The sequence below is a fragment of the Amblyraja radiata genome, chromosome X (assembly GCF_010909765.2).
Source record: "Amblyraja radiata isolate CabotCenter1 chromosome X, sAmbRad1.1.pri, whole genome shotgun sequence".
In the NCBI taxonomy this organism is placed as follows: Eukaryota; Metazoa; Chordata; class Chondrichthyes; order Rajiformes; family Rajidae; genus Amblyraja; species Amblyraja radiata.
Window position 1 is genome coordinate 11,737,450 of NC_045999.1, and position 15,749 is coordinate 11,753,198.

The 15,749-nt window shown below is 42.1% G+C and overlaps 2 protein-coding genes across 4 annotated transcripts in view; one reads left to right on the forward strand and one right to left on the reverse strand.

The window, feature by feature from the left end:
- Nucleotides 1–11,007, reverse strand: part of ireb2 (iron responsive element binding protein 2) — a 71,779-nt gene extending 60,772 nt beyond the window's left edge. The window contains exon 1 of the mRNA XM_033015026.1: nt 10,944–11,007. Coding sequence (XP_032870917.1) covers nt 10,944–10,962 — 19 coding nt within the window. The 5' untranslated portion in view covers nt 10,963–11,007. The remainder of the gene's footprint in view (nt 1–10,943) is intronic.
- A 577-nt stretch (nt 11,008–11,584) lies between these two features.
- slc25a44 (solute carrier family 25 member 44) overlaps nt 11,585–15,749 on the forward strand; it is a 35,144-nt gene continuing 30,979 nt past the window's right edge. Inside the window, exons 1-2 of one of the 3 annotated variants that reach the window (XM_033014874.1) lie at nt 11,585–11,873; nt 13,716–13,828. Coding sequence is in view for 1 of the 3 variants with exons in the window: in XM_033014872.1 (XP_032870763.1) it covers nt 11,795–11,877 (83 nt within the window). In the remaining 2 variants the exon portion in view is untranslated. Of the gene's footprint in view, nt 11,878–13,715; nt 13,829–15,749 lie in introns of all 3 variants that reach the window. The other 2 variants (XM_033014872.1, XM_033014873.1) reach the window with 2 other exon arrangements.

Below are 15,749 nucleotides of genomic sequence, written 5' to 3' on the forward strand. Positions count from 1 at the left end.
ACCCAAAACATCTAGCATCCCTCTTCTTCCATATATATGCTGACTGATCCGCTGAGTTCCTCCAGCAATTTGTTTTTCGCTCTGGAGTGCAGCATTGGCAATTGTTGTATTTCCAGAAGCCTACTTGACTTGGCGAGTAGTGGCAAAGAGGACAGGTCAAGGGAAGAAAGCTGCTTTATATGATTGCATCCCCAGTCGACATTAACAATTACACACAGCCTACAAAAAAGGTCAAAGGCATTGATTATACTAATGAGGGGTGAGATTTAAAAGGTATTTCAGGAGCAAGTATTATTTTACCCAGAGGGTAGTTCGTATCTGGTACAAGTTGCCAGAGGAAGTTATAGAAACAAATATATTACTTTAAAGACATTTGGACAGATGTGTGGAAGGTATTTAGACAGTTGTGTGGAAAGTAAGGTTTTGGAGTAAGCAGATAGGGAGAGAATGCTTCTTCCCTGTTACGTGCACTGAAGCACATCGGTTAATGCTGCTGGGGCACAGTTCCTGCAACCCAGGTTCAATCCAGTGCTTCCAACCTGGAGCTTGCAGGCTCTCTCCGAGACTGCAATAGCTTCTCCCAAGTGTTCCAGTTTCGTACCACATCTCGAGGAGATGCTGGTCAGTTAATTGGTTTCAGTTAATTATCCTTAGTATAGGTAAGTGGTGGGAGAATGAGGGTGGTGAGAGAGAATGAGCTAGCTCTGGGATTCATGGGATTGCTCTGAGTCTTTATGTGCCAGAAGCATCCATCCATGTCATATGAAAACATGACAGAGAGAATTCTAAAGGTCAAACTCAGTGGGTCAAGCCTAGAATTCTAAAGACACACACCCTCAGAACAAAATTGCCCTATTTCATATTAAATGGGTAATTACTTCCCCCCCCCCTTTAAAACATGATTCTCCCATAGCAGGAGGCACCCAGTCTGAAGGGCCTCGACCCAAAACATCACCTATTCTGTCTCCAGAGATGCTGCCTGACCTGCTACTCCATTTTTTTTGTGTCAATCAACAAACTTTCCTCCCCGCCATGTCAAGATTACTGAGGATCTCATGTTTCTGGCAAGTCCCCACTCACTCTTCAAATCTCCAATGGATACAAGTCTAGTCTGCCCAACTTCCCCTTATAATACAATCCACCCATTCCAGGTATTAGTTTAAACCTTCTCTGAACTGCATCTAACATATTGACATTTTTTACGTAAGGAGATCAACACCAGACATGGTCTCACCGATGTCGTGTTTAGCTGAAGCAGAACCTCCCTAACTTTGCATCCATTCCCAGAGCAGTAAACAACATTTGTGTTCAAGAAGGAACTGCAGATGCTGGAAGATCGAAGGTACACAAAAATGCTGGAGAAACTCAGCGGGTGCAGCAGCATCTATGGAGCGAAGGAAATAGGTGACGTTTCGGGCCGAAACCCTTCTTCAGACTGATGGGGGGTGGGGGGTGGAGAAGGAAGGAAAAAGGGAGGAGGAGGAAGTAATGATGAATGTTTCTTTCATTGTGAACAATTCTATCTGCAGAGAGTACAAACTAAATAACTAAGGTTCTAACTATTGGGTTAGGGTTGTATTGTGTGGTAAAGAGAAGCATAATAGACTACGGATTAGCAAAGCAGTAGAAGTGGAGCTCTACCTTCAGCTTTCAATACAATGAATGGGTATAGTAGAAGAAGAAAAGGATCTTGTAGTGTGAGCAATACAAATTAAAGACTCATGCTCGGTAGAGGGGATGCTGCCTGGGTGCAACGTGTAATTAGGAAAGCTTAGCACAACATTTGGTAAGCTTTCCTAATTACACGTTGCACCCAGCCAGCATCCCCTCTACCGAGCATGAATCTTTAATTTGGATTGCTCACACTACAAGATCCTTTTCTTCTTCTACTATACCCATTCATTGTATTGAAAGCTGAAGGTAGAGCTCCACTTCTACCAAAGATCTTTGACTTCTACTGCTTTGCTAATCCGTAGTCCATTATGCTTCTCTTTACCACACAATACAACCCTAACCCAATAGTTAGAACCTTAGTTATTTAGTTTGTACTCTCTGCAGATAGAATTGTTCACAATGAAAGAAACATTCATCATTACTTTTATACTTACAATTTTAAAACATTATCAGTATAATGTATTTAATAGATTTAAAAAAAAGATAGACACAAAGTGCTGGACTAACTGATGTGGCCTGGCAGCATCTCTGGAGAAAATGGATGGGTGAGGTTTCAGGTCAGGACCTTTCTTCAGACCGAATGCCTAGCGCAGCAGGAAGAAGAACCCTGACCCGAAACGTCACCTATCCTTTTTCTCCAGAGATGCTGCCTGACCCGCTGAGGTACTCCAGCATTTTGTGTCTATCTTTGATATAAACCAGCATCTGCAGTTCGTTGCTTCTAATAATGTCTCTAATAATTAGCTGTAACCTTGGAAATAAAGAGAGCACGAGTTAACAAACTGGTTTCAAAATCCAATAGGGATTTTGAGAATAGGCAAATTAAGATTGCCTGTACATGTTTGCAGCTTTCAACGTGTACGATCTAATTAATAGTCCAGCACAATGCTGTGTGGAGTTTGCAAGTTCTCCATGACCACGTGATTTCCTCCCACGTCACAAATACGTGTGGGTTTGTAGGTTAGTTGGCCTCTATAAATTGCTTCTAGTGTGTTGGAAATGAAAATGGAATAGCATAGAACTAGTGTGAAGGGTTTATCAATAGCCAGAATGGACTATGTAGGCCAAAAGGCCTGTTTTCATGCTGTATCTCCAATTTAAAAGTTCCTCACACACACTGTAAAAGTGCAGTTTTAAGCTCCATGTTACATCATTCTACCTTCAGCAGCAGATAGAAATTATACTCAATATTCATGCTGATTTGGTTAAATGAGTATACAGATCTACTTCAATAAACAATTGTGCTGGCTCAACATTAAAGAACATTTCCAATCTATTTTTGCAGCAAAATAATTGGTTGGCCAAATACTATTTCCTTGTTTGAACTTCCCACAGGTTTACATATAATTTAACTGCTCCACAAAGGTCATGTACAGATAGAAGAGATCCAAGACCTGAACTCTGGTACTCGCAGCTACAGTAATCCAATTAGAAATGATCACCTCGGGTCATTCGCATCCTCCCCCACAGGAGATATTTAACCAGGTTATTGAACTTGCATCTAAGGACTTTCACCTCAGACGGTAATCCCCTGGAAGCCAATTAATCAAATACCACGCATTAGGCAAGTTACAAACAAAACTAACACTGCAAAACAAAACAAAAACGTTGCCGTGTTTTGAAATTAAAAAACTGAGATTTGAAAGATTAGAAAACCTAAAAAAAATGTTTAAGTCCCCAAACCAGTCAACCAACATCTGCAGAGAAGAGACACAAGAAGCCGGAGTAACTCAGCAGGTCCAGCAGCAATTATGGAGAAAAGGAATAGCGACGTTTCGGGTTGAACTTCAATCTGATGAAGGGTCTCGACCCAAAACATCACCTATTACTTTTCTCAAGAGATCATGTCTGACCTGCTGAGTTACTCCAGCTTACTCCAGTCTATCTTCAGTTTAAACCAGCATCTGCAGTTCCTTCCTACACATCTCATCTAGAGAGAGCAACCACTTTTGGATTATTAAGCATATTTCCTTCTATAGATTTTTGCTTCAACAACACAGTATATCCAGCATTTTATACCTTAGCACCATTTGCTCTTAAGATTTTTAACACCTTTGCATATGTACCAGTAATACCTGTACTTCCGAAGACTTTAAGCTAATGCAAATGAATTATGTCAAAATATGAATATGAGAATAAATATGAGAATATGATATCAAAATATCAGTCTGAAGAAGGGTTTTGGCCCGAAATGTTGCCTATTTCCTTCGCTCCATAGATGCTGCTGCACCCGCTGAGATTCTCCAGCACTTTTGTCTACCTTCAAAATATGATATAATCCCTTCATTCAAATAGCTCCTTTTTACTCTCAGCACTTTGTGTTTTACTCAAGACATCAGCATCTGCAGTTTCTTGTGACCTCGATATTAATCATGTAAACATTTTGCAGTAAAATCAAGAGTCTAAACTCTGGCCATCTTCCTTACTCCCTGCAGGAAACAGAACAATGTTGATTATCATTAAAATAGCAGTCTTCTGCGGCAAGTGAGTCACACATCTACCCAAAACCTCTTTGCCACTTACAAAGTCACGTTAGCAGTGTGATAAAACACTCCCCACTTATCTGGATGGCAGCAGCCACAACATTCATGATAACTGTCTAGTTGATCATGAACACACCCATTGCCTTAAACATCATCCATCAGCTGCACCCGTGTTTGAAATATTATGACAAGGCTTCTTTTGGAGCAACTCCCAAAACCACGGATTCCAGTCTCCAAAAGGCAAAGCCAGCAGGTCCTCAATTTGCACAGTGGAGTTTGCACATTCTCTCTACCATTGCATGGGATTCAGCTAGTTGCATGGATTTCCCCCCACATTCCAGGTTAATTAGCTTGCTGTAAAATACCCAATTGTAAATAGATGAAGAGAGAATCAAGGGAAGTTGATAAGCATACGACAGAGTCAGTTTATAGGGGAATAATTGAGGAAAAGCGATTGGTGCAAATGCAGAGCTGGCACATACTCAACAGACTCCTATGTTACAAGGAAATATATGGAAATATATATACCCATAGGAAAGTATAAGAAGGGACTGCAGATGCTGAAAAAATTCGAATGTAGACAAAAATGCTGGAGAAACTCAGCGGGTGAGGCAGCATCTATGGAGCGTAGGAATAGGTGACGTTTCGGGTCTCGACCTGAAACGTCATTCATTCCTTAGCTCCATAGATGCTGACTCACCCACTGAGTTTCTCCAGCATTTTAGTCTACCATTGGAAAGTATGTCTACTTTTCTGCAGTATCGTATGGAGAGCAACCCAACAATAGGATTCTAGGCTGGTGCTCAGGTACATGCAAGCTATCTACAGCTGGTAGCATCTTCAAAGTCAAGCAACAAATAAGTGATTGAACCTAGCATCTTTTCAACTGCCGTCAATATCGTTATTCCTGCTATAAAAACGTGCTCTTGGAATATTTACATTAAATCGTTGCGTTGAGAGGACTGCTTTTGCATTTCATTCATAGCAAATGCAACAGTAAAATGTGCTTAGTCCAGGATGACGTTGACAGAATGTTGTAGTGTATCATAATTTCTATGTTCTACATTATTCTATTATCAAACACCGACTGCACCTCCACAGACACCTCTGTCAAGCTTCTCAAGTTTGCGGACTACACAACCCTGATTGGACTGATCCAGGAATGGGAGGAATCTGCCTACAGACAGGAAGTGTCACAACTGGCGTCCTGGTGCCATTTCAAAAACTAGAGCTCAATGCTCTTAAGACAGTAGAATTGATTGTAGACTTTAGGAGAGCTCCCCCTCCCCTCACCACACTCACCATCAACAACACCACAGTCACATCTGTGGAGTCCTTTAAGTTCCTGGGAACCATCATCTCCAAGGAACTTAAGTGGGGGGCTACCATCGACTCCACAGTCTAAAAGACACAACGGAGGATGTACTTCCTACGGCAGCTGAGGAAGCACAATCGGCCACAGGCAATGATGGTCCAATTCTACACGGCCATCTTAGAGTCTGTTCTCACCTTCTCCATCATGGTCTGGTTTGGCTCAGCCACCAAGCACGACACCTGGAGGTTGCAGCGAATAGTCCAATCAGCTGAGATGGTTAATGGCTGCAACCTTCCCTCCATTGATGAACTGTACGCTGCAAGGGCCAGGAAGCGAGCGGGCAAGATCATCTCTGACCCCTCTCACCCTGGCCACAAACTCTTTGAATCACTTCCCTCTGGAAGGCGACTCCGGACTGACAAAGCTGCCAGAGCCAGACATAAAAACGGTTTGATCCATGAATAGTTGCTGTACTCAACAGCCAAAAATTTGTACTTTCCCTTTGATCTGGTATTCACATGCTTGATCAATGGTGTTTTATCATTAATGTTTTATTATTATTAATGTTTATTGTTTTCTGAGTCTTTCGTAACTGTCACTGTATGTCATATTGTTACTTGTGGGCGGAGCACCAAGGTAAATATGTGAATATTTAGCCAATAAACTTACTTACCTATTTACTTACCCACTAGAATTTTTTTTAATAAGCTTTGCCATTCTTTAAGTTTTTTCTTCGTCACCTTTTATTCGTCATTAAAAAAAATCTATTTGTTTTGCCTTTCATCTTTCAGAATGCTCTATGTAACCAGTTCCAATAAGATAAGAAAGGCCTTAAATATTAAATGTTCAAATATTTCTTCCGCCGGCACTCAATATCCACAGCTGTTTAATTCAACCTCCTTGAAATCCAGTGCATTAATCATGTGCTTTTATTCTATTGCAAATACTCAACTATTCAACATTTGCAATTCCTTTTTTCAAATCCATAATTGATCCAGCTACACCACACAGTGTATTTCAGATCATTAACACCCACCGTGCCAACTAATTTCTCTTTATGTCTCCTTTGCCAATCCGTCCGTGCCCACCTCCTGGTGACCTTAACTCTTTAACCAAGGGAAAGGTTAACCAACTTTAATTAAATCCCTGTGATCTTCACAGCCTAGCATCTAACCTGACATTCAATGGCATTACCACCTTTTGAGTTGCTCACATTACCATCGGTGTTTAGTGTAAATATACAGCATGGAAACAGGTCCTTTGGCCCACCGAGTCCATGCCAACCATCGATCATCTGTTCACACCAGTTCGACTCACTACACACTAGGAGCAATTTACAGAAGGCAATGGAAATTCACTTGGAGCAGCCACCTAAACACTGTGGCTTGAGAGAAGGTGAGGGACAGAGTATCCTTTTGCTCATGGTTCAGCTTCTGATAACCCAGTTTTGTTCTACTTTCATTCTCCAAGGCCAATGTCAGGATAGTGATGGAATACACTCCAATTGCCTGTTAGAGTAACCAGCAACTTTCCAGAAGCTAGAAACAGCCAGGACAGAACAACTGTCTGATTGGAACCCTGACCTTAAACATTAATTCACCACTAACACCATACCTCGTGCACTTAGAGCCCAGTGACATATTCTTGCCACTTTCGAGGAACTTTTAATACACCCTGTGCTTAACGAAGGCCCCTACGATTTCTATAACACAGGAGCCGAAGTACTCACATGAGCAGCAATAATATCCATTAGTGGCTGCAGTATGCATTATCTACAAAGCCAATACCTTTCAACGCTTTTCTAACATCTCCGCAACCTGTCATCTCTAACTTCAAAAAGGACACGGTTCAAAGGCATAATGGGCCTGTCCCACTTAGGCGACTGCAGGAAACTATGCAGTCGCCACATGTTCGCGGGTGGTTGCCGTGGAGTCGCCTTCATGGTTGTGGGGAGTTCCCGCATTCTGGGAATTAGTCGCAGCCTCATTATGGTCGCCGCAAATTTTTCAACATGTTGAAAAATTAGCGGCGACTAAAATGAAGCCACCATGAAGAGTAGCGAGATTTCTCGTGCCGTAGGTGGATCGCCAGGAGGTCCTAGTGGGTTGCCAGGGTCCCCCATCTCCCCCCCTCTTTTAAAGGACTCATCGTACACTGTGCTTTAGCCGCCTTAATTACAGCGCCAACCTTCCTATTCATCGCGATGTGTGTCTGAATCACATTGGCTTTGCACCGTGTGAATTTCACCCACAGAGCTTCCCCCCGCTTGCCCTGTCCCCCGCCTGTATAACGGGCTGGTAAAGGAAGCGAAGGATGTGTGTGTTTGTGTCTGTGCGCGCGCGCGTGTTCCACTCTGACAGTCGCCGTTCCAGTTGCCAGTTTTTCAGGCGACTGCCGCCAACGTCACAGTCGCCTGAAAAATCGCCTAAGTGGGACAGGCCCATAAGGAACCCATCTGGAAGCTCCCCTCCACATCACACTCCATCCTGATTTGCAAATATAAAGACACTCTTTTCATTATCACTTTGTCTAAATTTTGGAACAAGCTACAGCACGGTGGGAGGACCTTCATCACAACAAAAAGTTCAAAAAGACGGCGCACCATCACCTTTTCAAGGGCAGTTATAGATGTGCAATAAAGGTTCAGTTGCCAAAGGTGCTCACATCATTAAAATATAGAAATATTTATAAAACAGAAACATCTGGTTATTAAAGTGAAAAGGCTTTAACTTCAAAAAATCTTTCAATATTTTCCATTGAGTGCTGAAATGTGCCCCTCGGCTTTCCTCACAGATGACTTGAAGACATTAAGTGAAGTTAACTATGCCAATTTTTAAATCATTTATTTACATTATTCAGTGATTAAAAACATCTTGATGTAAAGTTTGAGATCTTTTTTTAAATTTCAACTTAATATATATACCCTGTCAGTTTAACGAAGGCCCCCATGCTTTCCATAACACACAGGACCTGAAGTATTCATGAGCAGCAATAAGCATTTGATCAAAATAAAAGGCTGCATTGAAAAATTCCTCATGTATTTGCCAAGAATAAGTTACTGGGCTAAGAGGACCTGAGCTGCAGGAAAATGTTGGGCAGGCTAAGACTTTATTCCTTGAAGCACAAGATGCTGAGGAATGATCTTATTGAGGTGTATACAACCATGAGGGAAATAGATGGGATGAAAGCACAGTCACTTATCCAGGGTATGAGAATCAAGAACCAAGGGCATAGGTTTAAGGTGCGAGGGGCAAGATTTAATAGGATCCCAACAAGCTGGTAGAGCAGATAGTTGAGGCAGGTGCAATAACAATATTTACAAGACTCTTGGACAGGTACACAAATAGGAAAGATTTAGAGGGATATGGGCCAAATGCAGGCACATGGGACTAGCTTAGAATGGGCATCTCAGTAAGCATGGATGATTTGGGCCTGTTCCGTGTTGCATGATTATATCTCTAAACACTATGAAGATATTTTAACTAAAATGAAGAGAAAATGCTTAGGCACGTTTGTTAGAATGGATATTAACTTTACATTAATCCCTTAATCATTCTACACATGCAAGGTATTCCAATAATTTGGCATTAAATCACGCAGTTTAAAGCAATTTGATATCCAGGTTCAAATATAAGAAAAATGGCTCTATCAATTATCTGTACAAAATAGTTATTCCTTCTGGGTTTAGATAGATTAGATGATGAAGTAAGTATGATTGATCTGGATTTGTTGAACAGCAACAGCATTAGGAGTTAATATCTTGAGCGAAAATTCTTTCATACTTTTGTGATTTCACGTCAAATTGAATTGAATTGAATACCTTTATTGTCATTCAGACCTTACGGTCTGAACGAAATTTCGTGCCTGCAGTCATACATAAAAAACAACAATAAACACAAATTAACATCCACCACAGTGTATCCTCCAAGCACCTCCTTACTGTGGTGGAGGCAAAAATCTTAGGGTTACTGTCTCTTCCCTCCTCTTGTGAGGGCCCTCAATGTGAGAAAAATCTTATTGGATCTTTAAATCACAGAATTCGCTCTCAATCAATGAGTGAATCAATTCAGGAAACCAAGCAATGCTAACTTAATAATAGCAACTGGATCAGCACAAAACAGAAATTAGATATGAAGGTTATAAATAAATGATTTATGGCTTAGCTGGTGAGAAGATGTACATTGATTCAGCACACCTTCCTCCATAAAGCACTTTAGATGTGCAATTTTCAGAATACATGGAAGGAACATCTTGCTAGCTCTCTGAAACACATTCCAGCCCTCCCCCTCTCATGCCCTTTTAAACAGCATCTTGATTTCTGTGCCCCTAACATATAGGCCATAAGTGACAGGAGCAGAATTAGGCCATTTGGCCCATCAAGTCTACTCCACCATTCAATCATGGCTGATCTATATCTCCCTCCTAAGCCCATTCCCCTGCCTTCTCCCCATAACCTCTGACACCTGTACTAATCAAGAATATATCTATCTCTGCCTTAAAAATATCCACTGACAGCCTCCACAGCAAATAATTCTACAGATTCACCATCCTCTGACTAAATACATTTCTCCTCATCTCCTTCCTAAAAGAACGTCCTTTAATTCAGAGACTATGACCTCTAGTCCTAGACTCTCCAACTAGTGGAAACATCCTCTCCAAATCCACTCTACCCAAGCCTTTCAATATTCTGCAGGTTTCAATTATGCACCCCCCCTCCTCCTCCTCCTCTTTGTAAACTCCAGCGAGTACAGGCCCAGTGCCGACAAAAGCTGATCATATATACTGGTGCTGCAATGTATTTTCCAATTCCTAGCCTGGGTAATGACCAGAATTTCACATCTGAAAAGGGCCCCGACACTTCCACTGCACACTACATGTGACGAATAAAATTGACTTTGAAAGGTCTGTCCATTTTCAACTACAGATATATTGCCTGACCCAGAGTTCATTCAACGCTTTGTTTTTTTTTTGCTGCCATCTGCAGTCTCTTCTGTCTCTATAATTTCTTCTCAGATTCAGTGAGGGAACAACAGTGAGGGAAGGCTCTGCACTTCATTCGGTTCCGCAATCAGATACTGCACTGCCTTATTTCAAATGATGTAAAGAGGTATTTAACTTTCATTGAAATAGAGAAGGAAAAGCCGTAGTCCCCGTCTCATTCCGCCAGGGAAGGCTGCACTCTCAGCTGTGAAAAGAACAGCATGTGGCCTGAATGGACTGTTGTCGGATTCACGGTCCATCAGGTACCAACTGTCCCTCTGTTCTCCCCAGGCCCGTCCCCTGCCCTTGGCTCGCTCTGTCCCATCAGCGCCGCGTTTAAAGCAGCCCCAAGCATTGTCCAGTCAAACCGAACCGGGAAGGAATAGCCCGCTACCCCTCCGCCCTGGCCATCAGCACGGGGGCTTCTGGTACTCAAGTCAGGCCCATCGCGATTGCAATGATGGTTTATCTCAGCCGGTGCCGGTTCCTACCTGCCGTGCCCGCCGCCATCGCTCCATCCAAGCAAAGCACGGACAGCCGCACCGCGCACCATCCCACATTACTATTGGAGCTCGGTGCAAGCCAATCACAGGTCGCCAACCGGGACCCCATAGCAACGGGCCCTCCCTGCCTCCCTAGCAACCGGCCCTCCAACCATAGGATCTTTACCTCCAACCAAAGAACTTTGCCTCCAACAACCCGCCAGCAACGCCAGCAACCACGTGTATTAAATATCAATCTACCTGTCGGAGGCAATCCCTGGATTTGTTTTTATTAAATGCTCCGGCTGGAGGAGCAGCGTTGGGCCGATGGGATTTTGAGGCCTGACCCTCTTCCCGCACGCGGAGTAGGGGCCTGGTGAAGTAGGGGCCTGGTGAAGTAGGGGCCTGGTGAAGTAGGGGCCTGGTGAGGTAGGGGTAGGGGCCTGGTGAGGTAGGGGTAGGGGCCTGGTGAGGTAGGGGCCTGGTGAGGTAGGGGCCTGGTGAGGTAGGGGTAGGGGCCTGGTGAAGTAGGGGCCTGGTGAAGTAGGGGCCTGGTGGGGTAGGGGCCTGGTGAGGTAGGGATAGGGGCCTGTTGAGGTAGGGGCCTGGTGAGGTTGGGGTAGGGGCCTGGTGAGGTAGGGGTAGGGGCCTGGTGAGGTAGGGGCCTGTTGAGGTAGGGGTAGGGGCAGTGACACCCTCGCCCATCTTCACCTGTCCGGCGTCGTCCAGCTGCCGTTGCCTTTGAGGAAGTATTTTCCACAGTGAATAATTAGGAGGGAATAATTACGCCATTTAGATCCAGCGAAGGAATTCTATCAGGATGGTGTGCGCCTTGGAGGGGATCCTGGTGATGAAAGTCCATGCTCCGACTGTGTTCTTATCTGCAACATACACCTGCCCAGCTGCTGGAGGCGTGCAACAGGTTCAGCGGTGGATTTGGTAGGTAGTACACACAACAACCATAATATTTAAGAGGAAGCTGCTCAATAAGGTCATGACTAATCCAATCTTGGCTTCTGCTGTCTGCCCATAAGTGACAAGAATTGCACACATACTGTAAATTAAGCTATGGCTAATTAATGTTTTAATAGTTGTAGATAGACACAAAAAGCTGGAGTAACTCAGCGGGACAGGTAGTATCTCTGGAGAGAAGGAGTGGGTGACGTTTCGGGTTGAGACCCTTCTTCAGACTTGTATAGTTGTACGTTCTTGTATTCTATGCCTCAGCTAATGAATGCAAGTAGGCTATATGGCTCCGTAAACCAATTTATCTACCAGTGCTGATGTATTCAGGGATCATTGGATGTCTCAGCAAGGTTCCTTTGTTCCTCTGGGGTGGAGAATTGGAAAGATGCATAACATTTCATATGAAATGAGAGCCTGTGGCCCATAGATATCCACAGTCGGTCCCCTTAAGAATCTTTTGATAAAATCACAATCCATTCTTCTCAACTCCAAGGATAGAAACCTTTCTTCCTATATCTGCCCAAAACAATGTGAATCAATCGAATGAACCTTAAATCTGGAGATCAAAATGGACTTCCAGGTGCAATATCAGTAGTGCTCTATAAACCTTGAATGTTGTACAACAAAGGAACAGACCAATTGATCAGCAATGTTTGTGCCAAACATGACATCAAGTTAATCTCTTCTGCCTGCACTTGATCCATATTGCACCACCACCATTCCCTTGATATCCATGTGCCTATTTAAAAGCCTGCCTGAACAAAAACTTGCCCAGCACATTGTCTTGAAACTTTCCCCATCTCATTTCTCACCTTAATGTTATGCCCTCTCATCTTTGATATTTTCATGGAAAAATATTCTGACTGTCTAGCCTCTCTATGCCTCTCATAATTTAGTATACTTATATAAAGTCTACCTCTTTCGATCCAGAAGAAATAAATCAAGTTTGTCCAACCTCCTCTTAAAGGTCACGCCCTCAAATCCAGGCCACATTCTGGTACATTTATTTTGTATCATCGCCACAGTCTCCATATTCTTCCTGTCATGGGGGCGACCAGAAATTCACACAGTATTCCAAATGCGGCCTAATCAAAATTTCATGGTTGTAATATGACTTTTCATGACTCTTATACTCAATTCTACAACTGATGAAGGCTAGCATACTATACATCTGCTTTACCATTCTTTCTACTTGTGATCCTACTTTCAGGGAGCTGTGAACTTGGACCCCAAGATCTCTTTGCACATCAACACTGTAAGGGTTTATGCTATTAACTGTATATTTTCCTTTTACATCCAACCTTCCAAAGTGCAACATCTCACACTTGCTCATATTAAACTCTATCTGCCATTACAACACTCATACTAAACTGATCTAAATCCAAGGTAGAAACAAAATGCTGGAGTAACTCAGCGGGTCAGGCAGCATTTCTGGAGAGAACAAATGGGTGATGTTTTGGGCTGAGACCCCGCCTCAGACTGAATCCAGCTGTATCTTCTGACAGCCATCCTTGCTGTTAAAAAAAAAAACAACCCACCTTTTATACTCCATAAAAGCCAATAATTTAATAACTTTGCTAATTCCTTGCTGTAACTTCATGCTAATGTTTTGTGTTTCATGTAATAGGATCTTCAGATTCATTTGTACAACAACATTATGTAGAATCAATCCACTGTTTTTTCCATTCTTCCTTCTAAACTGGCTAACTACATTATCTCACATTATACTCCATCGGCCAAATTCTTGCACAGTCATTTAACCTCAGGCTTTTTGTGTTCTCACAACTTGCTCATTGACCTATTTTGTCTTGCCAGTGATGGTGGGGGGGAATCAGTTTATGTTGATGGTTGGAATACCAATAAAGAAGGCTGCTTCATCCAAGGTGATGATGAGCTGTTCAACAATTGCTTGACCTGTATTCATCCAGGTAAGTGGAGAGTGTTCCATCACACTCCTGACTTGCGTTACTCATCCCTGTGAGAAATCAGGGAGCCCTCAAACAACAGATGACTTTGAACCTACACTATATCATTCCCTCTCTAGATGTGACTTTGAGATGCATCAATGTTATCTGGCATTAGTAATACTTGGGATTGTACAAGGATTGCCTTGGAGGCTCTACAAACGAAGAAACCACTTATTCAGCCTATTTTGCACTTCTGAATTGACTTAAACCCAATGAAGTTCTTCTGAAGTATAATTACTAATATAGAAAATTAATTGCATATTTCGCTTGGACAGCTTACACCCCAGCAGTATGACTATTGACATCAGTAACTTCAAGTAACCCTTACTTTCCCTCTCTCTCCATCCCTCCCCTTCCCAGTTCTCTGACCAGTCTGACTGTCCCCCTGATTATATTGTATCTCTGTTTGCTTTGTTGTCAACTTCTAGTAAACAATGGTCTATTCTACTTTTTCCTTGAGCTTCATCTATTTTGATTTCTTACTCTTCCTTGTCTCTATAACTCACTCTCCCCTGATGCTCAGTCTGAAGAAGGGTCTAGACCCAAAACGTCACCCATTCCTTCTATCCAGAGATGTTGCCTGTCCCGCTGAGTTAATCCAGCAATTTGTGTCTATCTTCGGTGTAAACCAGCATCTGCATTGCCTTCCTGCACAAATGAATTGCCAGTTTACCCAGAGCAAGATTCCACATTCAGCAACACAATAATAACCAAATAACCTGCTTCATTGCTGTAAAAAAACAATTATTGACCAGCTCTTCATGGATCTTTCACACCTACCCCTGTGATTTTTGAAATATTATCATGGGTTATTTTACTTCTGTTGAGATAATGTCACCTTAACTAGAAAGATTGCTTTGCTCTCTCGGTGCTGCACTAGTGTCACCTGTGATTATATGATCACATCTCAGGAGGGTATACCCCTGGAAGGTTCATTCTCAGATTATTGTAGGAAGGATTATTTTTATGGAAAATATTATTTTTTTAAATTAATTTCTCTTTATATTAATTGTAACTATATCGATGATGGTAAAAAGGTTATTTGATTGGATAGGGTTGATAAGTGTACTTGAACATCCAGCCAAACCAAAATGTATAAAAATGGCCTTTATTAAAATCTGGTAATGTGCACTTTAACCACATGTCATTTTTTTCTATTACAAATCTTAAATTGTGGAGGCAAAAAAATAAAGGATGGGTCTTTGTCCCAAACATTATGGAGGGCACTGTAGGTGCTGGAAACTTCTGCAAGTTGATGGCTTTTTTTCCAAATCAACCTTGCAGGAGCAGTAAATAATTGTTGTTTATTGATATATCATATGAATATTGGAACAGAAACAATTCTCAAGGGAAACAGAACTGGGTAAGTTATTTGGATAACAGCCAAGGAGACTGCCTTGAATGATTTTCAGTGATACTAGGTGCCGTGAAGCCAAAGGGAAACAAAATAGTGGGTGGCTCGATATGAATGAAATATAATACTTCCTCTGTCTAGAGGTATCGTGGGAGGAATATCTGAATTATTTTATTTTATTCTTTATGAAAGATTATCATTGAAGATCTACCCATTCAGCAGAAACCTGCATATTCATTTTCAATTGTGTTAATGTGTAATGTTATTTAAAATCCTTCAATGTAATTTCCTCTCTTGGCTTCTCCATAATGTGACCAAAGCATTACCTGAGTTAGCAAAATCAAGAGCTGTATAATATGCTGCAGGATTTTTTGGTGGGAGAAGAAGTATAGGAAATAATGCTTGCGTGAGCTATCTTAGATCATAATTGACATTTTATTGGCATTGCCTACCTGAAGAAGCAGTTTATATCAGGTGAGATATAAAAAGATTTGGAGAACTTGCTGAGCAAGTTCAAACTGTTTCTTC